This window comes from Oncorhynchus kisutch, linkage group LG4 (genome assembly GCF_002021735.2).
Source record: "Oncorhynchus kisutch isolate 150728-3 linkage group LG4, Okis_V2, whole genome shotgun sequence".
Lineage (NCBI taxonomy): Eukaryota > Metazoa > Chordata > Actinopteri > Salmoniformes > Salmonidae > Oncorhynchus > Oncorhynchus kisutch.
Genome location: NC_034177.2, coordinates 46,883,833 through 46,910,189, shown reverse-complemented (window position 1 = coordinate 46,910,189; position 26,357 = coordinate 46,883,833). Strand labels below are relative to the sequence as shown.

The window sequence follows — 26,357 nt, the reverse complement described above, 5'->3', positions numbered from 1 at the left end:
AAGTGCTCATTGTGCAAATGTGCAGTTGAAGTCGGAAGTTTACATACACCTTAACCAAATACATTTAAACTCAGTTTTTCATCATTCCTGACATTTAATCCTAGTAAAAATTCCATGTCTTAGGTCAGTTAGGATCACCACTTTATTTTAAGAATGTGAAATGTCAGAATAATAGTAGAGAGAATGATTTATTTCAGCTTTTATTTCTTTCATCACATTCCCAGTGGGTCAGAAGTTTACATATACTCAATTAGTGTTTAGCCTTCCACAAGCAAGTTGAGTGAATTTTGGCCCGTTCCTCCTGACAGAGCTGGTGTAATGGAGTCAGGTTTGTAGGCTTCCTTGCTCGCACACGCTTTTTCAGTTCTGCTTACAAATTTTCTTTAGGATTGAGGTCAGGGCTCGGTGATGGCCACTCCAATACTTTGAATTTGTTGACATTAAGCCATTTTGCCACAACTTTGGAAGTATGCTTGGGATCATTGTCCATTTGGAAGACCAATTTGTGACCAAGTTTTAACTTCCTGACTGATGTCTTGAGATGTTGCTTCAATATATGTACATATTTTTTCTTCCTCATGATGCCATCTATTTTGTGAAGTGCACCAGTCCCTCCTGCAGAAAAGCACCCCCACAGCATGATGCTGTCACCCCAGTGCTTCACAGTTGGGATGGTGATCTTTGGCTTGCAAGCTTCCCCCTTTTTCCTCCAAACATAACAATGGTCATTATGGCCAAACAGTTCTATTTTTGTGTCATCAGACCAGAGGACATTTCTCCAAAAAGTATGTCCCCATGTGCAGTTGCAAACCGTAGTCTTTTTTTTTTATGGCAGTTTTGGAGCAGTGGCCTCTTCCTTGCTGAGTGGCCTTTCAGGTTATGTCGATATAGGACTCGTTTTACTGTGGATATAGATCCTTTTGTACCCGTTTCCTCCAGCATCTTCACAAGGCCTTTTGCTGTTGTTCTGGGATTATATTTGCACTTTTCGCACCAAAGTACGTTCATCTCTAGGAGACAGAACGCGTCTCCTTCCTGAGCGGTATGACGGCTGCGTGGTCCCATGGTGTTTATACTTGCGTACTATTGCTTGTACAGATGAGCGTGGTACCTTCAGGCATTTGGAAATTACTCCCAAGGATGAACCAGACTTGTGGAGGTCTACAATTTATTATCTGAGGTCTTGACTGATTTATTTTCATTTTCCCATGATGTCAAGCAAAGAGGCACTGAGTTTGAAGGTAGGCCTTGAAATACATCCACAGGTAAGCTGTTTAAAGGCACAGCTGTTTAAAGGCACAGTCAACTTATTGTATGTAAACTTCTGACCCACTGGAATTGTGATACAGTGAATTATAAGTGAAATAATCTGTCTATAAACAATTGTTGGAAAAATTACTTGTGTCATGCACAAAGTAGATGTCCTAACCGACTTGCCATAACTATAGTTTGTTAACAATAAATTTGTGGAGTGGTTGAAAAACGAGTTCTAATGACTCCAACCTAAGTTTATGTAAACTTCCGACTTCAATTGTATATATGTTTTCAATAAACATTGGAGACGAAATATAGTTGACATGTCAACAATTAAGCCAACCCCGTCTGTTCTGCACCATAATCGCGCACGCATCGGTTTTGTTGCTAAAACAACCAACTAGTCTTATTGCCATGGTGATAAAATAATTGAGTCGTTCATCACAATCTGGCCATGGACAGAAGTATGGTACTTTCTAGACACAAATCATAAGAACTACCAACCACTGACCATGAACACTAACAACTAACCTTACGCCTGTCCTTACCCCTAAATGAAAAACAAATATATGCTCATAAAATGTTGATATTTATTATCTTGCCAAAATGTTCCTTTCTATCATGACCATCTAGTGACTAGCGACTTCAGCCTGTGGTGTGGTCTGAAGGGGTTGTGTCCTGCCTCAGTGGGAGGAGCTACGGTCGTTGGCCACGTCCTGTAATCTGCGGAGCAGGGCCGTTTGGTTGTCCGGACACACCCTCTTGGGCGATGGCTCTTCCTCAAGCTGCATGCTGCGCTTCTTGGTGGGCGTCTCCCCGGTGCGGATCATACTGTTGATCTCCGCCAGGCGCTGCACAGACAGAGATAGAAATCATAGACACAGGTCAGGGGGGGTTCATCATCATCACACGTCAGGTATGGTATGATTAAAGACTCACTGTCAGGGTTTGAAAAGTACTGTGCTGAATCAACGTTAACCAGCATACATTGTGTGCATGAGTATGTGTATGTACTTGTGACTCACGTTGGATGGGCTGCTGCAGATGTAGTAGAAGATCTTGTCCCGTGCGGTTGTGGAGGGGGTGGGGGGGCTTCCAGTAGTCTTGTGGGGGGAGATGTAGATCGAGTGGTTGTGGGACAGAAGGACCCTGCGAGGGGAGCTGGTCCTCAGGGAGGGGTACGGGCACAGGGGAGGAGACTGTACCTGTCACAAAAACATTATAAGAGCATAGGCAGATACCTATTCAAAACATACATTACATTTGTTAATGTCATTTTCCTCTCCATCCCTCACTCTCTACCTCTATCCTCTCTTGCTTTTAACCAATAGGTTTGCAGAACAGAGTGAAGTTTGTAAAGATACTAGCAAGAGCAGTGTGCGGGATTCTCTTTTCTTCTAAGTTTGTAAACAAAACTCCTACCTTTTCTCCTCTTTCATCTCTCCCTTTCCTATCTTTCTCTCATTTCCTCCCTTGCAACCCCCGTCCCAAGCTCCCCCCACCCGCTCCCTCCCTCTCACTCACTCACCCCTGCAGAGGGCGAGCTGGGCGAGTAGCGGAGGGCAAAGTGACGCATCTGCTTGATGTAGACCCGGTTGTAGAAGTGGATGAGGTCTCCTCGCTCCTCCTCCCCCACCACTCCCCCCTCCTTATCCTGCTCCTGGGAGGGAGGGAGGGATGAGGAGGTGGAGGGGGCCAGGGTGGGGGTGGATGGAATGCTGCCAGGCTGCGAGGCAGGTAGGGTGCTGGTGGAACACATGGGCACCGGGCTGCTGTCTCCACTCCCTGAAGGGGGTAAAGAGTGAGGGAGGGGGGAAATAGACCGAGGGAGGGGAGAAGAGGTCCAGGAAAGAGATTGCGTCTCAACATGTAACCCAGATCTAACACAGTGTATGTGTGTGTGTGTTCTTACCCTGCTTCTGCCTGTTGTCTGTGGGAGAGCTCTGTGTGTTTCCCACACTGCTGCCCGAGAGACGTTTCTTCTTCCCAGAGATCAACACACTCCGGTAGACCTGGTAAAGAAAATCACACACAACCAATGGTTCCAAGGCTGCCGGAAAACGTGTGGTGAGGTGTAATTTGCACTTTTCAATCAGTTTAATACATCGACGCAAAGCATTAAAGAAGGAGGAAAAGTGCTGTTTTTTGGACCGATTTGCCTCATGATTTGTACATTTGCACACAATTTATTTGTCCTTCACATCGGAGTGCTGCTGTAGGCTCTTTGCGTGTCTTGCCCAATCAGATTCATGGAAATCGCAGGTCACGCCGGGCCGGGAACAACACTCAAGGCGCTCTCTCCACTTTCCTCCGGTATTTATTTAGCAAGCATCAACCCTGACAGACACAAGCAGAAACTCTTACATAAATGTAGCAGCCTATACACCTAAACATTAGCGATCTGACACGCTGTATTACATAGAAAGGAGACCATTTTTCAGTCTAATCAACTGTAGGCTACTAACAACAGCAGCTGCATAGACCCCTTTCTGTTTTTGCAAACATTCCAGCATGAGGGCGATGCGTGCAAGATGGTGGCAGAACAAGGGGGAGTTCTAATAGAACGCCAGCAAAAGAAGCCTCTATTTACGTGTTGATTATGAGTGCATTTCACACTACTTTTGGATCATAATTGGATTTTAAGGCTTGATTGAATGTCCTGCCTAATATAATATTTGTGTCATCATTGTAAATCAACTGCATTATACTTTCTTTTTTTTTTTTTAACACTTCAACCAGTAAAATGGCTCTTTGGCTAGCTTTTGCTTAAGCATATATCAATGGGCATTAGCATTCTAGCTTTCAACTGCTGCATCCAAACTAGTTATTTTGCAAAGATCACAACCAACTATAATCTTAGCGACTGTTCAAGCAAGAATCAAAACATCATTGTAAGTGTATGAGAAGTAATAAAAACTTAAATCTAGGCTATGTTGAATGGGCACAGATGGCGATGGCTTTCTTACTGCCACCAAGAGTCGTGCGCAGGAGTTTGGGACGTCGGTGTGTCGTGTACTGGAAAATGGTCTATAGCCTAGCCTACTATGACAGTCTGAGAACATTTCTTACTTGGCCTACAGTTGCATAGGGCAGGATTTACGATGCAAACCTGCATAAAGCAAGCTCAGCACTGTGAGTTTTATTTTCCAATCATGTTGTTTTCACTGTCTGCATATAAGAACCCCTCCCCCCCTTGTCCTTCTTTAAAATATAATTCATATGAACAGGTTCAAGGTTGCTGCAGTTTGACAGGGTTTTCATCCACTCCGAAGCCAGGAGTTGTTCCAGGAGTATTTTTAAAACCATGTGACCTTAATGGAAAAACTCTGATCCATCATAGCCCGTATTAAACCATTTTACAACAGATTAATCACGTCATACAATGTAAGGTCCAGAGTTCTACCTGGTTAGGCTACCAGATCAGGAAAAACCAAGGGCCCTAGATATAACAAAAAAATGCCACACAACTCTGGGACCTGTGGTGCCACCTCTGAGTGGTTCCTTGACAGCATTAGCACTATTTGTGAACATAATCCAGGGTCCAAAGGGGGAAGAAACAGTGACGCTGTCACAGTACTTTTGCCTCAGACGAGGGCTTGAAGTTTTTCCTGGTCAGGTCAGGAAAATCTCCTGGCCCTAGCCATAAGAGCTATACACTAGATGACTGATAGGGGGCGCTGTGTTGATGCCAACACACCTCCATCTTGCCACTCCCACACCATTGTCAAAAATATTTTGGAAGCTATAGAACTGCCTTTATTAATGTCTACATTTGTTTTTGCCAAGTTCATTCTATTACAGACACCTTAATACATACTTTAAAATTATATGTGAGGTAAACACACACATATATAAAGTTTGGACACCTACTCATTCAAGGGTTTTTTACTTTACTTTTACTGTGTTCTAAATTGTAGAATAATAGTAAACACATCAAAACTATGAAATAACACATTGAATCATGTAGTAACCAAAAACATGTTGTTGAACTGTTCTTGCCATAATATGGACTTAGCCCTATTTGGTAAAAGACCATCTTCTGTATACCACCCCTACCTTGTCACAACAACTGATTGGCTCAAACGCATTAAGAAGGAAAGAAATTCCACAAATTAACTTTTAACAAGGCACACCTGTTAATTGAAATGCAATCCAAGTGACTACCTCATGATGCCGGTTGAGAGAATGCCAAGAGTGTGCAAAGCTGTCATCAAGGCAAAGGGTGGCTACTTTGAAGGATCTAAAATCGAGAATATATATTTTTTTGGTTACTACATGATTCCATGTGTGTTATTTAATAGTTTTGATGTCTTCACTACTATTCTACAATGTAGAAAATAGTAATAATAAAGAACACGTCAAATCAAATCCCATGTTATTTGTCACATGCTCCAAATAAAACAGTGAAATGCTTACTTGCAATCCCTTAACCAACAATGCAGTTCAAGAAAAAGTTAAGAAAATATTTACTAAATAAAGTAAAAATAAAAAGTACTACAAAATAACGAGGCGATATACAGGGGGTACCGGTACCGAGTCAATGTGCGGGGGTACAGGTTAGTCAAGTTATTTTGTACATGCAGGTAGGGGTAAAGTGACTATGCATAGATAATAAACAGCAAGTAGCAGCAGTGTAAAAACAAAGGGGGGGGCGTGTCAATGTAAATAGTCCGGGTGGCCATTTGAGTAATTGTTCAGCGGTCTAATGCCTTGGGATAGAATCTGTTAAGGAGCCTTTTGGTCCTAGACTTGGCGCTCCGGTACCGCTTGCCGTGCGGTAGCAGAGAGAACAGTCTATGACCTGGGTGACTGGAGTCTTTGACAATTTTTTGGGCCTTCCTCTGACACCGCCTAGTATAGAGGTCCTGGATTGTAGGAAGCTTGGCCCCAGTGATGTATTGGGCCGTAGGCACTAGCCTCTGTTAGCACCCTATGTATGGTCAGATGCAGAGCAGATGCCATACCAGGCAGGGATGCAACCAGTCAGGATGCTCTTGATGGTGCAGCTGTAGATATTTTGGAGGATCTGGGGACCCATGCCAATTATCTTCTGAGGGGTAAAAGGTGTTCTCGTGCCCTCTTCACCTTTGGACCATGATAGTTCATTGGTGATGTGGACACCAAGGAACTTGAAACTCTCGACCCGCTCCACTACAGCCCCATCGATGATAATGGGGGCTTGTTCGGCCCGCCTTTTCCTGTTTCCTTTTCCAGCTCCTTTGTCTTGATCATATTGAGGGAGAGGTTGTTGTCCTGGCACCACACTGTCAGGTCTCTGACCTCCCCCTATAGGCTGTCTCATCATTGTCGGTGATCAGGTGACCACTGTTGTGTCGTCAGCAAACTTAATGATGGTGTTGGAGTCGTGTTTGGCCATGCTGGAACAGGGAGTACAGGAGGAGACAAAGCACGGACTATAGTGATCTGCTTGAAACATGTAGGTATTACAGACTCAGTCAGGGAGAGATTGAAAATGTCAGTGAAGACACTTGCCAGTTGGTCCGCGCATGCTTTGACTACACGTCCTAGTAATCTGTCTGGCCCTGCGACTTTGTGAATGTTGACCTATTTAAACGTCTTGCTCTCATCGACTATCGAGAGCGTGATCACACAATTGTCCAGAACGGCTGGTGCTCTCATGTATGGTTCAGTGTTGCTTGCCTCAAAGCGAGCTAAAAATGCAATTTAGCTCATCTGGTAGACTTCTGTCACTGGGCAGCTCGTGGCTGGGTTTCCCATTGTAGTCTGTAATAGTTTTCAAGCCCTGCCACATCCGACGAGCGTCAGAGCCGGTGTAGTAGGATTCAATGTATTGGTGATTTGCCTGTTTGATAGTTCGTCTGAGGGCGTAACGGGATTTCTTATAAGCGCCCTGATTAGTGTCCCGTTCCTTGTCTGAGGGCGTAGCGGGATTAGTGTCCCACACTAGCCTTTAGCTCGAAGCGGATGTTGCCTGTAATCCATGGCTTCTGGTTAGGATATGTACGTACGGTCACTGTTGGGACGACATTGTCGATGCACTTATTGATGAAGCAGGTGACTGAGGTGGTATACTCCTCAATGCCATTGGATGAATCCCGGAAGATATTCCAGTCTGTGCTAGCAAAACAGTCCTGTAGCATCTGCGTCATCTGACCACTTCCGTATTGAGAGAGTCACTGGTACTTCCTGTTTTAGTTTTTGCTTGTAAGCAGGAATCAGAAGGATAGAATTATGTTCAGATTTGGCAAAAGGAGGGCGAGGGAGAGCTTTGTATGCGTCTCTGTGTGTGGAATAATGGTGGTTTAGAGTTTTTTTCCCCCTCTGGTTGCACGTAACATGCTGGTAGAAATTTGGTAAACTGGATAAGTTTGCCTGCATTAAGGTCCCCAGCCACGAGGAGCGCCTGTTTGCTTATGGCCTTATACAGCTCGTTGAGTGCGGTCTTAGTGCCAGCATCGGTTTGTGGTGGTAAATAGACAGCTATGAATAATATAGATGAGAAGTCTCTTGCTAGTGTGGTCTACAGCTTATCATGAGGTACTCTACCTCAGGCGTGTAATACCTTGAGACTTCTTTAATATTAGAAATCGCACACCAGCTGTTATTTACAAACAGACACACACCCCTGCCCTCGTCTTAATAGACGTAGCTTCTCAGTCCTGCCGCTGTTAGGAATACCCAGCCAGCTCTATAGTGTCTGTGTCGTCGTTCAGCCACAACTCGGTGAAACATAAGATATTACAGTTTATGTCCCGTTGGTAGGATATTCTTAAATCGTAGATCATCCATTTTATTTTCCAGCGATTGCATGTTGGCCAAAAGTACAGACGGTAGCGGAAGTTTACTCATTTGCCTACGAATTATCAGAAGGCAGCCCGACCCCCTTTTTCTCCATCTTTTCTTCACGCAAATGTCGGGAGTTTGGGTCTGTTCTTGAGAAAGCAGTATATCCTTCGCCTCCGACTCATTAAAGAAAAAATCTTTGTCCAGTTCGAGGTGAGTAATCGCTGTTCTGATGTCCAGAAGCTCATTTCGGTCATAGAAGACGGTAGCAGCAACATTATGTACAAAATAATAATTAAAAAAAAAGTTACAAACAAGACAACAAAAACATTTTAAAAATAGCACAGTTAGTTAGGCAGCCATTCCTTCCGGCGCCATTATTCGTCGGAGGGGATGAATGAGTAGGTGTGTCCAACCTTTTGACTGGTACGTATATATACACACATACGTGTCTGAATACTTTCCAAATGCACTGTACATCTTTGCATAAGGCCCTACTAACAGTACTCACGCTGCTGCTGGCCTGGGGCTGAGAGCGGTAGCACTTCATGATGTTCTGGAAAGACTTGTCCTCTTTGGTCACCTGCACAACAGTAGAAACACATATACACAGCATGCTACACACACTTCCTGCGACCTTACACACCCACAGTTTATACACACCATGCACGCACGCACGCACATCCATATCCCGCTTCCCACACAAACAATCCCAATCCGTCCAGGATTTTGCGATTCTGCGCAATTTTGACCAATCGCCACACTATTACTACATAAAACAGTCAAATCATCGCAATATTATCGCATATAACTGTCAGATCACCACACTACAAAAAGAGGGCTCGCAATTTTAACCAATCACAACACTTTTACCGCATAAATGGTTCAATCAAGCAACACGTCAACAAATGTTTCCCTCGTCAGTGCATTTTCGTGACAAAATCCTTTCACATTGCCGCAGCAAAATCAAGCATTTTGGCCCGCAACGATCACAAACAAAGTTCAATGAAATCCTGGAGGGACTGACATCCCACCCCCCACACACACACTCTAACCCTACCTTGGTCATGACGTAAACTGCACACATGAGGAGCTGGTCTAGGTGTCGGTCCATCATGAGCTCTGTGCATTGCACCAGGGAATACTCAAAACACGTCCAGATCTTCCTCCTCAGCTCACTAGAGATGTCCAGCTTGGCACACAAGTCTCTCAGACGCACACTGGCCATGTGGTATACCTGTTGGTGGTACAGAGCAGGCACAAAACAGTACCAGGGTTTAAGTCTTTGAACTCAAGCAAAAATCCATCATTCATGGTATGAAATGCTACAGTTGTGGGGTTCTTAAAAGGTAGGGTTGAAACTGTCCGCATATGGCACAGAGGGCAGAAACAGAATACTAGGATGGATTTAAACTATTCTGAACAAAAATTTGAGACGCAACATGCAACAATTTCAAAGATTTTACTGAGTTACAGTTCACATAAGGAAATCAGTCAATTGAAATAAATTAATTGGGCCCTAATATATGGATTTCACATGACTGGAAAGGGGTGCAGCCATGGGTGGGCCTGGGAGGGGATAGGCACACCCACTTGGGAGCCAGGCCCAGCCAATCAGAATAAGTTTTAACCCACAAAAGGGTTTTATTACAGACAGAAATACTCCTCAGTATCATCAGCTGTCGACGATCCTGTAGGTGAAGAAGCCGGACGTAGAGGTCCTATGCTGGCGTGGTTACATGTGGTCTGCAGTTGTGAGGTCAGTTGGACGTACTGCCAAATTCTCTAAAACACTGTTGGAGGCGGCTTGTGGTAGAGAAATGAACATTCAATTTTCTGGCAACAGCTCTGGTGGACATTCCTGCAGTCAGCATGTCAATTGCATGCTCCCTCAACTTGAGACATCTGCGGCATTGTGTTGTGACAAAACTCAGTACAAGGTGCACATGTGTAACGATCATGCTGTTTAATCAGCTTCTTGATATGCCACACCTGTCAGGTGAATGGATTATCTTGGCAAAGGAGAAATGCTCACTAACAGGGGTTTAAACAAATATGTGCACAAAAATTTGAGAGAAATAAGCTTTCTGTGCACATGGAACATTTCTGGGACCTTTTATTCCAGCTCTTGAAACATGGGACCAACATTTTACATGTTGCGTTTATATTTTTGTTCAGAATACTTCCTCCCTATCCAAAAGATGAGATGAGTTATATTTCTAACGTGCCTGAACTATCCCTTTAAATTCAGTGACAAATGGAGAATATGTTTGTGTGCCCTTACCTTGCGGAAGAACAGCGAGAGGGAACCCTTTTTCTGAGGCTTGTTAGTGGACAGGACCTGGGCTGCCAGCTTCTTGATTGGTTTACTGGTGGCGGGGCTGCCCTGTGGGGCAGGACTGTTCAGGGTGGTGGTGGTCTGTGGTTGGCTGGTCAAAGTGCCAGTCAGGGACTGGGCAGACAGGGGCTGGAGCATGGCCGTGCCTTGTCCCGTCACACTCACCTGGACAGGGATGAAGGTGATGCCCCCATTCTCATTGGCTATTCCTGCAGAGGTCAGAGGGCATGAGATTTCTCATTAATAACCTGCATCAGTCAGAAACCCCACTATACAATGCATATAGGAGTCATATACAGTATCAGTTGGCAGTAGGGGCAAAGGTGTACAGAAAACCATAGTGTCATACTGTACAGTAATGAATCTGCAAACGTCACCTTGCACAGGTATGGTGACCGTCTGTCCATTGTTAGCGGTAACCGTGGCCGTTGCCATAGTGACCACTGTCTGTCCAGCAGGGATGGTGGTGGTGACGATGGCCTGGGAGGTCCTGACGGTGGTGGTGGTGGAGGAGGGGTCCGATGGGGTATCGAAGGAAGCGTCCACAAACAGCCGTCTCCTGGCCGAGCCCGTGGGCGGGGAGCTGTAGCGGTCCAACAGGGTGGTGGGAGAGGGAGAAACACCTGGGGCGAAGTGGGGAGAGGAGAGGGGGAGGGAGGAGGTAACCAACTGACTACAACCTGTTGACTGACTGACTATTTGAATGAGTTATTGCACAACTGACAGACAAATTGACCTCCTGACTAGCTAACAAGCTAAATGACTAACCTTTCCCACCACTGTTGGTGCTTAGGTCAGTGCCATGGTTGTTAGGGAAGAGAGGGGCACTGCCAGCACTGCTGTCTCCATTCCCATCCTCCAGGTGCTGCGGTGGCATCACCTGAACATCAATGAGAAAGATTGTTATTTTGTTCTGATTTCCGTCCAGTCCACCTTTTTCAAGACATTGATTTCAGAGTTACTTGGGGGCCAAATGATTCGGCATGTGTGCGAGAAGTGAAACTTGGCACCATTTTCTTAGCTGTGCATGTGATGAGTAGGGTGGGGATAAGGAGGGGTGCTGTGGATGTCCTACCTCCTGGCAAGCTGGTGGCTGGTTCTTGGCCTCCCTGACGCTGTCCCACAGCGGGGATCCCCCCCTCCAGGCCAGGCTCTCCAGGACCTGCTCCTCCACCTGGTTGAGATGCTTCACTACCTCCCTGAACAAGCCCTGCTCTGCCCGTACCAGCACCTCAATCACCTGAGATATATTACACAGATATGCATGAACGCACGCACGGAAGCGCGCATGCACAAACACACACAAAAAGGGGAGAAAGTTACATACTGTCTAGTCACACACATAGCCTGCATCCGTAATGGGTCTGCGACCAAACGAACCACCCCTCATCACTGTCAAACGCTCCCTAAAACACTTCTGCGAGCAGGCCTTTCTAATCGACCAGGCCGGGATATCCTGGAATGACATTGACCTCATCCCTGGCTATTCTTTTAAAAGTGCCTTCCTCACCATCTTAAATAAGCATGCCCCGTTCAAAACATTTAGAACTAGAAATAGATATAGTCCTTGGTTCACTCCAGACCTGACTGCCCTTGACCAGCACAAAAACATCCTGTGGCGTTCTGCATTAGCATCGAACAGCCCCCGTGATATGCAACTTTTCAGGGAAGTTGGGAACAAATATACACAGGCAGTTAGGAAAGCTAAGGCTAGCTTTTTCAAACAGAAATTTGCTTCCTGTAGTACTAACTCAAAAAATTTCTGGGACACTGCAAAGTCCATGGAGAATAAGAATACCTCCTCCCAGCTGCCCACTGCTCTGAGGCAAGGAAACACTGTCACCACCGATAAATCCACTATAATTGAGAATTCCAATAAGCATTTCTCTACGGCTGGCCATACTTTCCACCTGGCTACCCCTACCCCGGTCAACTGCCCGGCACCCTCCACAGCAGTCCGCCAAAGCCCCCACCATTTCTCCTTCACCCAAATCCAGATAGCTGATGTTCTGAAAGAAAAACTGGACCCCTACAAATCAGCCGGGCTAGACAATCTGGACCCTATCTTTCTAAAATTATCTGCCGAAATTGTTGCAACCCCTATTACTAGCCTGTTCAACCTCTCTTTCGTATCGTCTGAGATTCCTAAAGATTGGAAAGCTGCCGCGGTCATCCCCCTCTTTAAAGGGGGTGACACACTAGACCCAAACTGCTACAGACCTATATCTATCCTACCCTGTCTTTATAAGGTCTTCGAAAGCCAAGTTAACAAACAGATTACCGACCATTTCGAATCCCACCATACCTTCTCCGCTATGCAATCTGGTTTCAGAGCTGGTCATGGGTGCACCTCAGCCACGCTCAAGGTTCTAAACGACATCATAACCGCCATCGATAAGAGACATTACTGTGCAGCCGTATTCATCGACCTGGCCAAGGCTTTCGACTTTGTCAATCACCACATTCTTATTGGCAGACTAAACAGCCTTGGTTTCTCAAATGATTGCCTCGCCTGGTTTACCAACGACTTCTCAGACAGAGTTCAGTGTGTCAAATCGGAGGGCCTGTTGTCCAGACCTTTGGCAGTCTCTATGGGGGTGCCACAGGGTTCAATCCTCGAGCCGACTCTCTTCTCTGTATACATCAATGATGTTGCTCTTGCTGCTGGTGATTTTCTGATACACCTCTACGCAGACGACACCATTCTGTATACTTCTGGCCCCTCTTTGGACACAATGTTAACTAACCTCCAGGCGAGCTTCAATGCCATACAACTCTCCTTCCGTGGCCTCCAACTGCTCTTAAATGCAAGTAAAACTAAATGCATGGTCTTCAACCGATCACTGCCCGCACCTGCTCGCCCGTCCAGCATCACTACTCTGGACAGCTCTGACTTAGAATATGTGGACAACTACAAATACCTAGATGTCTGGTTAGACTGTAAACTCTCCTTCCAGACTCACATTAAGCATCTCCAATCCAAAATTAAGTCTAGAATCGGCTTCCTATATCACAACAAAGCATCCTTCACTCATGCTGCCAAACATACCCTCGTAAAACTGACCATCCTACCAATCCTTGACTTCGGTGATGTCATCTATAAAATAGCCTCCAACACTCTACTCAACAAACTGGATGCAGTCTATCACAGTGCCATCAGTTTTGTCACCAAAGCCCCATACACTACCCACCATTGCGACCTGTTCGCTCTCGTTGGTTGGCCCTCGCTTCATACTCATCGCCAAACCCACTGGCTGCAGGTTATCTACAAGTCTCTGCTAGGTAAAGCCCCGCCTATTCTCAGCTCACTGGTCACCATAGCAGCACCCACTCTTAGCACGAGCTCCAGCAGGTATATCTCACTGGTCACCCCCAAAGCCAATTCCTCCTTTGGTCGTCTTTCCTTCCAGTTCTCTGCTGCCAATGACTGGAACGAACTGCAAAAATCTCTGAAGCTGGAGACTCATATCTCCCTCACTAGCTTTAAGCACCAGCTGTCAGAGCAGCTCACAGATCACTGCACCTGTACATAGCCCATCTATCTATCTACCTACCTCATCCCCATACTGTATTTATTTATCTTGCTCCTTTGCACCCCAGTATCTCTACTTGCACATTCATCTTCTGCACATCTACCATTCCAGTGTGTAATTGCTATATTGTAATTACTTCGCCACCATGGCCTATTTATTGCCTTAACTCCCTTATCTTACCTCATTTGCACTCACTGTATATAGCCTTTTGGTTTTCTTTTGTTCTACTGTATTATTGACTATGTTTTGTTTATTCCATATGTAACTCTGTGTGGATGTATGTGTCGAAGTGCTATGCTTTATCTTGGCCAGGTAGCAGTTGCAAATGAGAACTTGTTCTCAACTAGCCTACCTGGTTAAATAAGGGTGAAATAAATCAAATAAATAAAACACACTCATGACTAACACACACTCTCGTGACTAGGACAATCACACATACAAACACACAATACAGATATAAGTACAAGCATGTACCTTGTAGAAGTGGTATGCGGGGAGCTGGAAGATGTGTATGACTCGTGGGAAGTCTCCTGGGGGTCGGTAGGAGAAAATGACAATCTCTAGACAGCAGGCCAGCAGAGAGCGCTGGAACACATCCTGCTCCAGAATACCCTAAGGACACACAACAGAACAAAGGGTTTATTGCTCATCCACCATAGAGAACAAATTATTTTCCATATTTTACAAGCAGGACTGGCAGAGATGAAAGTGTCATAACATGCAATATCTCAACATAGAGCCCAATTTAAACATATACTGTATACAAAACATTAGGAACACCTTCCAAATATTGAGTTGCACCCCGTTTTGCCTTGAGAACAGCCTCAATTCGTTTGGGTATGGACTCTACAAGGTGTCTAAAGCGCTCCACAGGGATGCTGGCCCATGTTGGCTCCAATGCTTCCCACAGTTGTGTCAAGTTGGCTGGTTGTCCTTTGGGTGGTGGACCATTCATGATACACTCGGGAAACTGTTGAGCGTGAAAAACTCAGCAGCGTTGCAGTTCTTGACATACTCATACCGGTGCGCCTGGCACCTACTACTATACCCCATTCAAGGGCACTGAAATATTTTGTCTTGCTCCTTCCCCCTTTGAATGGCACACATACACAATCCATGTCTCAATTGTCTCAAGGCTTAAAAATCCTTCTTTAACCTGTCTCCTCACCTTCATCTACACTGAATGAAGTGGATTTAACAGGTGACATCAATAAGGGATCATAGCTTTCCCCTGGATTCAACTGGTCAGTCTGTCATGGAAAGAGCAGGTGTTCCCAATGTTTTGTACACTCTGAAAATACAATACCGTAACTTGGACCTTTGCATAAATCATGCTTTGACGTCAATGGGAAATGTGTGTGCAATTTCTAGTTAGCTACAGCAAACTGAGCTGAGCTAGCAGGGCAGCGCAGGTGGGACTCACAGAGAGGTCCGTGTCGCCCAGTCTCTCCTTCTCCTGGTCAATGACGGCCTCCAGGGTTTTATAGTAGAGCGCCTCCGCCAGGCGGAAGTACTTCACTGCGATGTCTTTCCCCAGTCCTGCGTTCTCCTCCCCTTTGCCCTCAAAGTGCTGACAATAGACCTGGCACATGTCCTTCAGCCTAGTGGAGATGGTCTCACTTGGGTCTCTGGCACACGCCCTGGAACAAGACAGAGACAGTTACTGATAAATCACCCTCCAAACTCATACTTACACCCCTTACACTGTTATAACACCTTTCATGGCTCAAATACTAACAACCTGAAATGAAAATAGACAACTGAACTCTTCCGTGTGGTAACAATATAAGGATGGGTGAGTATTTGAAAAGGTAAGGCCTTTCCAATACATAAAACACTAAATAATAACAATCTGTATGTGGTTCACACACACACAGAATGTGGAATCTGACTGGCCACCCAAGTGGCCCCTCCAGAGATTTTGAGTTAGGTTGTCTCTGAATATATTGATAATTTTGACAAAGATGCACACCTTCAGCAAGACTCATCAATCTCACCGGAGAAAGAATACAATACGAGCAGGGGCAAACAGCGCCCCTCTGTCTTTGTATGTGTAGCTCATGTATCTGATGCCATCTGGCCAAAAAGAGTATGACATGTCATATTATTTTTGACCAGACAGCATCAGATACATGGGCTACAGATACTAAGATGGAGGGGTGCTGTTTGCCTCGCTTGGATGCTTTCTCTGTTGAATTAGACTCAGCCTCTTGCAAATCGAAGGAGAATGATGAAACATGGATAGACACAAATGAGAAATCGCATTAGAAAAAGGTTAGATTTTTTTATTGTAACATTTTTGGGGGACGCCTGGCTTCCTTTGGCATCCATGAATACACACCACTTTATAGGCTGAATGTCATTATACTGATGGTGTTTGTAATAGGATGTCCCTTTCCATTCAAGTGGTGGGTGCACAGTGCACTGTTCGGATGCTAGACTTATTTTGGAGTAGACGAAAGTGCATAGGTAACCTACATTTTGAAGTGATTTGTTAAGACAGTCGGGGGAAAACTGGTTGTGTTCATGACACATTAAAAGGTAACACATTTTTACAGTTAAATTACATGTCTTTACCATGAAGTCCATCAAAAACAAAGTACACACATAGGAGGTCCTGTTAAAAAAAATAGAGACCCCCTAAATGTCACGGTATAATAAGCACTTTGGATGCCACTTTCAAGAGAATTTACTACGGTATGCTAATACCCTTATATAAAATCACAACCTTGAATGCAAACACTGTAACAAGGCTTTTGGTTTAATTGATTTATGATTTATTGAACAGGGAAATGTACCAAACCTAAGCTGAAGCATTTCATGCGCTGAACCATCAGAATTATATATATATTTTTTTTTAATCCACCTTGCTTCGATTAAGGTTAAAAATGTTTTGGCCCCACAAAACTGGGTCTGTGCTCCACCTTGGCCACCCCATTAAAAATGTTCTGGGCCACTGGTGTGGTTGTGTGCAGCTTAGAATATATTTTATTATTTGTATTGTGTACAATACCTCAGTAAGTCTGTGAGTCTGCCACTGGGGCGGTGTTTGAGTCCTGTGAGCAGGCTGTGGAGTCGGCCAACACTCTGCATGGCTGTAGATACCGGCGTGCCCAGACAGTTGTCCTGGACATACTTAAGACCCGTCAGGGGAGTAGACACCTTCAAGGCCGAGGCCTACAGGACACACCAAGGGGACATAGCAAAGGGATTACTGTACATTTTCATTGAATCCAAACTCAGACACAAGACGTGCACGTGCGTTTATGTGTTACAGTAATCATAATAACAGCAGCACGTTTCATATATAACAAGCAATAATGTATAATAATAGTATAATAATGTGTGTGTGTGTGCGTCTTACAGTCAGACTGCTGTAGAGTCTGTATGCGGAGGCGTCCTGGTTCTTTACTCCCACACAGAGACAGGGGCCTGGTGTGCCAATGTCTTCATTGGCCCCCTCTCCCAGGAAGATCCTCTCATCCAGACCCCCTGTGGCTAGAACATGCTCCTCGTACACACGCCCCATGGACGCACTAGACAAACACACACATACACAAATACACTGAGTATACCGAACACTAGGAACACAGAACAGAACAGCCTAAATTCGTCTCAATTGTCTCCAGGCTTAAAAATCATTCTTTAACCTATCTTCCCTTCATCTACACTGATTGAAGTGGATTTAAGTGACATCAATAAAGGATCATGGCTTTCAGCTGGTCAGTCTATTTCATGGAAAGAGCAGGTGTTCTTAATGTTTTGTACACCCAGTGTATATGAAACGTTGAATATTACTCAGAAGACTATCAATATCTGCTCTGTGAAGAGAGACAAGATAAGGATTGACTTACAAACTGTCTCCAAAATTCATAGGATCGAAGAAGCCAGTCAAGCTATCTTCTTTCCCTTTGAGAATCTGTTGATGACACAGAAAATCCATGAGACAAGGCAGACAAGTAGATTGTGTAGGACTACGGTGTGTGTGTGTAGGACTGAGGTGTGTGTGTGTAGGACTGAGGTGTGTGTGTGTGTGTGTGTGTAGGACTGAGGTGTGTGTGTGTGTGTGTAGGACTGAGGTGTGTGTGTGTGTGTGTGTGTGTGTGTAGGACTGAGGTGTGTGTGTGTGTGTGTGTGTGTGTAGGACTGAGGTGTGTGTGTGTGTGTGTGTGTAGGACTGAGGTGTGTGTGTGTGTGTGTGTGTGTAGGACTGAGGTGTGTGTGTGTGTAGGACTGAGGTGTGTGTGTGTGTGTGTGTGTGTGTGTGTGTGTGTGTGTGTGTGTGTGTGTGTGTGTGTGTGTGTGTGTGTGTGTGTGTGTAGGACTGAGGTGTGTGTGCCTAACCTTCTTATGGAAGAGCCTCTTGATGAACGGTTTCCAGAAGTGTTCCTTGACCCCCTTGGCCTCCAGCACCAGGCCATCATGCAGTTCACACAGCTGTTCTATGAAGCAGTAAGGCCCCGCAGTAGGCTTGTAGTCCTTACTGTTGAAGTCCTCAGGAAGGCCTGTAGATCAGACGAGACATAGCAGCTTCCTGCATTAGATGCAAGTGATAAGGTATTACAGTAACTATGCAGTAACACGGAAAAGGACCACAGAGATTGAACATACTCTACATACGGATCATGTGAGTAACCACACATGTATGCATGCATGCCTGCACACACGTACACATGCACGGATACTGGTTGGATACTATGAATGTTGTTATCTATAGGAAGATAGGGAGGGTATATTCAGTGCATTCGGAAAGTATCCAGACCCCTTGACTTTTTCCACATTTTGTTACGTTACAGCCTTATTCTACACACACACAACCAGACACACACACAGCCAGACGTTACAACCTTATTCTTATCCCCCCCCCATAAATCTACACACAATACCCCATAATGACAAAACAAAAAACGTTTTTTTTGCCATTTTTTCAAATGTAATACATTTTAAACTGAAATATCAGATTTACATGAGTTTTCAGACCCTTTACTCTGCACTTTGTTGAAGCACCTTTGGCAGCAATTACAGCCATGAGTCTTCTTGGGTATGATGCTACAAGCTTGGCACACTTGTATTTGGGGAGTTTCTCCCATTCTTCTCTGCAGATCCTCTCAAGCTCTGTCGGGGTGGATCTCTCATCTCTCCAGAGATGTTTGATTGGGTTCAAGTCCGGGCTCTGGCTGGGCAACTCAAGGACATTCAGAGACTTGTCCTGATTGGTGGGGTGCTGCAGTGATGGCTGTCCTTCTGGAAGGTTCTCCCATCTCCACAGAGGAACTCTGGAGCTCTGCCAGAGTGACCAACGGGTTCTTGGTCACTTCCCTGACCAAAGCCCTTCTCCCCCGATTGCGCAGTTTGGCCAGGCGGCCAGCTCTAGGAAGAGTCTTGGTGGTTCCAAACTTCTGCAATTTAAGAATGATGGAGGCCAATGTGTTCTTAGGGACGTTCAATGCTGCAGAAATTTTTGGTACCCTTCCCAGATCTGTGCCTCGACACAATCCTGTCTAGGAACTCTACGGACAATTCCTTCGACCTTATGGCTTGGTTATTGCTCTGACATGTACTGTCAACTGTGGGACCTTATATAGACAGGTGTGTGCCTTACCAAATCATGTCCAATCAATTGAATTCACCACAGGTGGACTCCAATCAAGTTGTAGAAACATCTTAAGGATGATCAATAGAAACAGGATGACCCTGAGCTCATTTTCTAGTCTCATAGCAAAGAGTCTGAATACTTATGTAAATAAGGTATTTAAAAAATAATAATAATAAATGTTTTTTTTTAAATCTAAAAACCTATTATCACTTCGTCATTATGGGGTATTGTGTGTAGATTGATAACGTAACAAAATGTGGAAAAAGCCAAGGGGTAGGAATACTTTCCGAATGTACTGTATGCATAGGGGGTGAGAGATGGTAGGATAGGGAGGGGATATCGGTTTGGGCCGGGAGGTCACCTTTGAAGTTGGGGTTGAGCAGCTCCTTCCTGGTGTTACACAGCAGAGCGTTGGAGAAAACCAGGTCCAGAGCACACAGCAGCAGGTGGTATGAGTTCACCAGGTCATCACTGATCATAGGGAAGTTTCCTGGCAGGGGAGGGAGAGAGAAGAGACATTGAAATAATCATAATAATAATAAGTAGGATTTTACACTGCTTTTCTAAGACACAAAGATAGTTTGGCACAATGATCTGGTCCTAACAATAAAGCTTGTTGAAATGAATTGATCTGAAAGATAGAGATGTCTCGTGTTGACAGCAGAGTAGTGCTGGTAGCCTCAAACCTCGATTTTGATTATTTCAACTACGTCCAAAGAACAATGGATATCACAGTATACTTACCAAAGTCACCTTTCGCCTAATTCAATTAACAAAACTAGTCAAATCAAATCATATTCAGTGTAGTATGTGTGAGGACACTTAGAAAAAAGGGTTCCAAAAGAGTTCTTCGGTAGTCCCCATAGAATAACCCTTTTTTGGTTCCAGGCAGAACCCTTTTTGGTTCAGGTAGAACTCATTTGGGTTCCATGTAGAACCCTCTGGGGACAGGGTTCTACATGTAACCCACTAGGGTTCTACCTGTAACCAAAAGGGTTTAACCTGTAACCAAACATATTTATTCAAAGGGTTCTCCTACGGGGACAGCCGAAGAACCCTTTAAGGTTCTAGATAGCACATTTTCTTCTAAGAGTGTAGAGTCTAGTGAGTGTACATAGAGCCAGTGCAAGGATGTCAGTGCAAAATAATGAAGATAAATAAATAAATAATCAAAGGGGGCAATGTAAATAGTCTTGGTGGCAATTTGATTAACTGTTCAGCAGTCTTATGGCTTGGGGGTAGAAGCTGTTCAGGAGCCTTTTGGTCACAGACTTGGTGCTCCGGTACCCACTTGACGTGTGGTAGAAGAGGGAACAGTCTATGACTTGGGTGCCTGCAGTCTTTGACAAGTTTCAGAGCCTTCCTCTGATACCAACTGGTATAGAGGTCATGGATGGCAGGAAGTTCGGCCCCAGTGATATACTGGGCCGTACGCACTACCCTCTGTAGCAACTTGCGGTCAGACGCCGAGCAGTTGCCATACCAACCAGTGACGTGGGTGAACAGGGAGCACAGGAGGGGACTGATCTGGTTGTGTGTGTGCGTGCGTGCGTGTCTTTTGAGTTCTTATTAAGGATTAAGGAGCTATAAAAATGACATCTATTTGCCCTGGCCTCTGTTCTCCTGCTGATGCCAACAACTCAGTGCAGTCCTTGGCATGCCCAGTGCCCAAGTAGAGTAGCTAGCCCTTGTCAGTTATACTTTGTGAGTAACCAAATAGTGATCACTTCACATAGCCTTCGAACTATCCTTTTCTCAGGACCCCACTGATCCCTAGTCCTTTCCCCTCTGCCCTCCCCCTCTTTTCCTGTCTTTTGCCATGAACGAAACAGAAGTACTCACCTTTAGCGTTGACAAACAGAATCCAGCAGAAGTTGAAGACTTCAGCGACGGTGCAGGGATGGCGCCTAAATCAGAATAAGTCGGCGGTCAGTCTGGTCAAGGAGTCTGACCGCTGTGCTCAGAGATCTCACGATCTGGCTGGCACCAGGATGGAAACAATTCCATTTGTACATTCTAGCCATTTAGCAGATGATCTTATCCAGAGCAACTTACAGTAGTCAAACTATTGTAGAAAATAGTGATTTGTCAGAACTTCATAGCGAGCTACAGTATCAACAACTATCTCACCTCTGTTTGCGGCTCCTGTGGACTCTGGGTGGGTCGTCAGAGGGTGCCTTAAAGATGGCTTTGAATATGGGGATATATTTCTTGAAGATGACGGCGGAAATTGTGAAATTCCTCTCCAGCTTCTCCGTGCTCTGGCAAAAGTCTTGGGGCAGACTTGCCATGTCCTGCCATTTCTTCATCTTGTTAAAGAACTCAATGAGGCTGCAATCAGAAACAGGGCAACTCTTTGAGAATTGACAGTATTTTCCAGTTCAATAAATTATATATTACATAGGACAGTTATGTTGTTAGTAGATGTGTGGGTCCTTGTTCAGCATTACACAAATAACCAGGTTGGAATCAGAATCTGAGAAATAAGCAAGAAACCATATGGACTGCTATGCAAATCTATGGAGGACTTTGTGTGAAAGTCCTTTAGTAAGTTACAGTGGGGCAAAAAAGTATTTTGTCAGCCACCAACTGAGCAAGTTCTCCCACTTAAAAAGATGAGAGAGGCCTGTAATTTTCATCATAGGTACACTTCAACTATGACAGACAAAATGAGAAAAAAAAATCCAGAAAATCACATTGTAGCATTTTTAATGAATTTATTTGCAAATTATGGTGGAAAATAAGTATTTGGTCAATAACAAAAGTTTCTCAATACTTTGTTATATACCCTTTGTTGGCAATGACAGAGGTCAAACATTTTCTGTAAGTCTTCACAAGGTTTTCACACACTGTTGCTGGTATTTTGGCCCATTCCTCCATGCAGATCTCCTCTAGAGCAGTGATGTTTGGGGGCTGTTGCTGGGCAACACGGACTTTCAACTCCCTCCAAAGATTTTCTATGGGGTTGAGATCTGGAGACTGGCTAGGCCACTCCAGGACCTTGAAATGCTTCTTACGAAGCCACTCCTTCGTTGCCCGGGCAGTGTGTTTGGGATCATTGTCATGCTGAAAGACCCAGCCACGTTTCATCTTCAATGCCCTTGCTGATGGAAGGAGGTTTTCACTCAAAATCTCACGATACATGGCCCCATTCATTCTTTCCTTTACACGGATCAGTCGTCCTGGTCCCTTTGCAGAAAAACAGCCCAAAGCATGATGTTTCCACCCCCATGCTTCACAGTAGGTATGGTGTTCTTTGGATGCAACTCAGCATTCTTTGTCCTCCAAACACAACAAGTTGAGTTTTTACCAAAAAGTTATATTTTGGTTTCATCTGACCATATGACATTCTCCCAATCTTCTTCTGGATCATCCAAATGCTCTCTAGCAAACTTCAGACGGGCCTGGACATGTACTGGCTTAAGCAGGGGGACACGTCTGGCACTGCAGGATTTGAGTCCCTGGCGGCGTAGTGTGTTACTGATGGTAGGCTTTGTTACTTTGGTCCCAGCTCTCTGCAGGTCATTCACTAGGTCCCCCCGTGTGGTTCTGGGATTTTTGCTCACCATTCTTGTGATCATTTTGACCCCACGGGTGAGATCTTGCGTGGAGCCCCAGATCGAGGGAGATTATCAGTGGTCTTGTATGTCTTCCATTTCCTAATAATTGCTCCCACAGTTGATTTCTTCAAACCAAGCTGCTTACCTATTGTAGATTCAGTCTTCCCAGCCTTGTGCAGGTCTACAATTTTGTTTCTGGTGTCCTTTGACAGCTCTTTGGTCTTGGCCATAGTGGAGTTTGGAGTGTGACTGTTTGAGGTTGTGGACAGGTGTCTTTTATACTGATAACAAGTTCAAACAAGTGCCATTAATACAGGTAACGAGTGGAGGACAGAGGAGCCTCTTAAAGAAGAGGTTACAGGTCTGTGAGAGCCAGAAATCTTGCTTGTTTGTATTTTCCATCATAATTTGCAAATATATTCATTAAAAATCCTACAATGTGATTTTCTGGATTTTTTTTTTCATTTTGTCTGTCATAGTTGAAGTGTACCTATAATATAAATTACAGGCCTCTCTCATCTTTTTAAGTGGGAGAACTTGCACAATTGGTGGCTGACTAAATACTTTTTTGTATATATGAAGTGGGGCACATTTAGGGCCAGTTTCCTGGACACAGATTAAGCCTAGTCCTAGACTAAGAGGCCGGTTTTATGTATAATTTCCATTGAACATGCTTTATTTGTCTAGGATTAGGCTTAATCTGTATCTGTATCCTATGTATCCATAGGGACTAGTGCCTGGGCATACGCACCTTTGTTCTGAACAGCTGAGGATCCTGGTCAGAGAGACATAGTTTCCCTCCGCGGTGCCCTTACCCACCGTTGGTATGGCTGTCCTGCAGGCCACATAGAGAGCACAGGCTAACCAGTGTAGCTCACTGCCCTGTAAGAAAGGGGAATGGAGAAAGAGAGGGGGGGGGGGGTTACTTTTTCTGTCCCAGGCTCTATCTCACTATTAAGGATACCAGAGCTGGTGGGGCCAGAGAGGAGATAGGCCATGTTAGAAATTCTCCCCTCTAGTGGTTTCTTCTGTAATCCCTATTCCTAATTTTCTGTCAAACCACCTCCAAATAAACCATACACAGATACAGCAGATGGCTAACCCTTATGAGGAAAGGTTTGTGAATAAGGCACATGCACAATGCAGACTTTATTATAACAACCCTGATATTCATAACTATACCATATTTAAATTTTTAAAAATCAAGTAAACTGGATCATTCAGTGTTAGGACCAAAGAGCAGTGCCCCCTTTTCTAGACCAGGGGTTGCCAACTTAGAGGGTGCGTCCCCCAATTTTTTGTTTGTTTTTATACTGATCTAAAAATAATAAATAATAAATCTACGATGCTTTAAGCTAAAAACAAGAGGTAAAATGACAGAGGAAGACTTGACTCTAATGCACATGGGGGAATATATTTGTCTCAATGACATTCAGAAGCTGAGCAACAACCTTCTAAAGTCAAGGAGTCAAAGAAATGGGACTTTGCATGGGAAGCAATCTTGTACAATGTGTGACTCAGTCGCTATCAATTGATCAATTAACTTTATTTAAAAGAGGATATGCATCATTAAATAGAGGGTTCATATAAATAATCTTAATAAACATATTTGGTAGCGGAATAACATTTGGGGAAATAGGGTCTAGAGTTTATTTACAGTAAGCATCATTAAAGAGCCTACCTAAATAAAGAGCCAACCTAAAAGATGTCATGATGTCTTGTTAAACTATGTAGTTTGCAGGAAATTAGCTTCAAAAACAAAACCCTTTTCCTTGGTCCCTCAAATAAAATTTAAAAAATCAAGCTGGTGGTGTATTTAGTATAAGGTATCTCGATAAACAAAATGTTGTAGTGACATTTTTTAAATGTGAAAAAGGGCACCCTGGGGGGAAAAAGGTTGAGAACCTCTGACCCCAGTTAACCTTGTCCTATTCTAAACCATGAGATTGGTCCGCCTCTAAAACTGACACAGACCGGTAAATTCAGACCGGTAAACTCCTCCCCTTTCCACAGAAAAATATCACAAATAATGGAGTTTTATATCAAATATTTATGTAAAACTACAAACGTAATACAAGCTGCGTCTTTAAATATGAAATGAGACGACGTAAAATGTCGGTCGTGAAAGGTAGAGGCAATGCTATTCTGCAAGTGAAGCCTGTGGTAAACCGGTTGCCAAAATGGCTAAATGTATATTACTGTACAATATACAAAGCAAAACATATTTACCTCTAATGTGTAATTTTTGCTTATGTTTTCATAGCTCTTCCATGCTTCGTTGCTCGCCTCCTCGTCCATATTCAAAGCTCGACAGAGATCTTCAAACCCCTGCCTTGTTTTCTGCAAAAAGTCTTCCTCCTCGTTCATTTTGACTGTTCCAAAGGGTACACAGCAAATAGATTCGGGTCCAAATTACAACGCAGTTGCAAAGCAGAGTCGACTCAAGCGCGGTTTGTTACAACGTACATATAAACAATGTTACTATTCGTATTGTGCGATCCAATATACAGTGTGTGCTATACAGTGTAGCCATTTAAATGTCCTTTGAGTGAAAGCTACTATTTTGCGTAGCAGATTACGGAAAAGACTTGCGTAGAGTACATGAGCGATAGAAAACGTGACATTGTTGACGGTATTTACTTGGTGAATACGATATCAACCGTACTGGGGGTTTCCGCCCACAAAAAATGCGTTTCCAACCTTTAATGGATGAATACCAGTCATTCAATACAATAATACTTCCGGCTGATTATATCATTCATACCAGTTTTTTTGTGAGATTGTTTAATCATTCATGCCATGTTCAACAACGTAAACCAAACCACTGGCGATTTTAGCATGTACATCTTGGTGGCGCAAAAAATATATATTTTTAGACGCATGCCAGCAAAGCCATTACACCACACAACACTAAACAATACATGAATTGCCCTATAACGGTGACAAACGGTACCCACAGACTGTTAGGCCCTACATAAAGCTGTCCCAACGGCAGAGTCCCAACAGCAATCCAACACCCTACCACTGCCTTGCCTTGTCTGGCAGCTAAACAGTTCATTCAGCCTCATTTACTGCCCTTTAAAAAAACATAGCTGATATGGCTGACTTGCTTAAACAAATGTGGTTTCTACTGACAATTGAGATGTAGAAAATATGGCATAAGGAGACGAGGCAATACATAATTTCGATGAAGACATTAATGAGCGAGCTAGGACGGACATAGTAAATATAACTATTTGTTAAGCACTTTTGAAACAAACTGTGACAGAATTCAGAACATGGAACATTCTTACAGTATTCTTCCTGTACAC

The 26,357-nt window shown here is 44.2% G+C and overlaps 1 protein-coding gene across 2 annotated transcripts; it reads right to left on the bottom strand.

Moving 5' to 3' along the window:
* Positions 1 to 1,464: 1,464 nt before the first annotated feature.
* On the bottom strand, positions 1,465 to 25,651 carry LOC109889610 (retinoblastoma-like protein 2). 2 transcript variants are annotated; one of them, XM_020481172.2, is made up of 21 exons: positions 25,276 to 25,651; positions 23,798 to 23,928; positions 21,617 to 21,817; positions 21,329 to 21,393; positions 19,848 to 19,976; positions 18,235 to 18,395; positions 17,745 to 17,809; positions 17,255 to 17,426; positions 16,904 to 17,067; positions 15,314 to 15,530; positions 14,365 to 14,502; positions 11,433 to 11,597; positions 11,126 to 11,237; positions 10,735 to 10,980; positions 10,304 to 10,566; positions 9,080 to 9,256; positions 8,531 to 8,602; positions 3,167 to 3,266; positions 2,783 to 3,039; positions 2,280 to 2,453; positions 1,465 to 2,105 (listed from the first exon to the last, which is right to left on the bottom strand). In XM_020481172.2, the coding sequence occupies exons 1-21, from the start codon at positions 25,411 to 25,413 to the stop codon at positions 1,938 to 1,940; spliced, it is 3,315 nt and encodes a 1,104-aa protein (XP_020336761.1). In that variant the 5' UTR covers positions 25,414 to 25,651; the 3' UTR covers positions 1,465 to 1,937. The 2 variants fall into 2 exon arrangements, with proteins under 2 accessions (XP_020336761.1, XP_020336760.1); XM_020481171.2 differs by having other exon boundaries at positions 2,280 to 2,459; positions 25,276 to 25,650.
* Positions 25,652 to 26,357: the final 706 nt, after the last annotated feature.

Bases quoted from the DNA above. Each gene is read 5' to 3' on its own strand.
- LOC109889610 (XM_020481171.2), bottom strand. From the start codon at position 25,413: ATGAACGAGGAGGAAGACTTTTTGCAGAAAACAAGGCAGGGGTTTGAA. The intron at 19,977-21,328 runs GTGAGTACTTCT...CTCCCCTGCCAG, and splicing joins TCTGTTTGTCAACGCTAAAG to GAAACTTCCCTATGATCAGT. The intron at 3,040-3,166 runs GTAAGAACACAC...TACCCCCTTCAG, and splicing joins AGACAACAGGCAGAAGCAGG to GGAGTGGAGACAGCAGCCCG.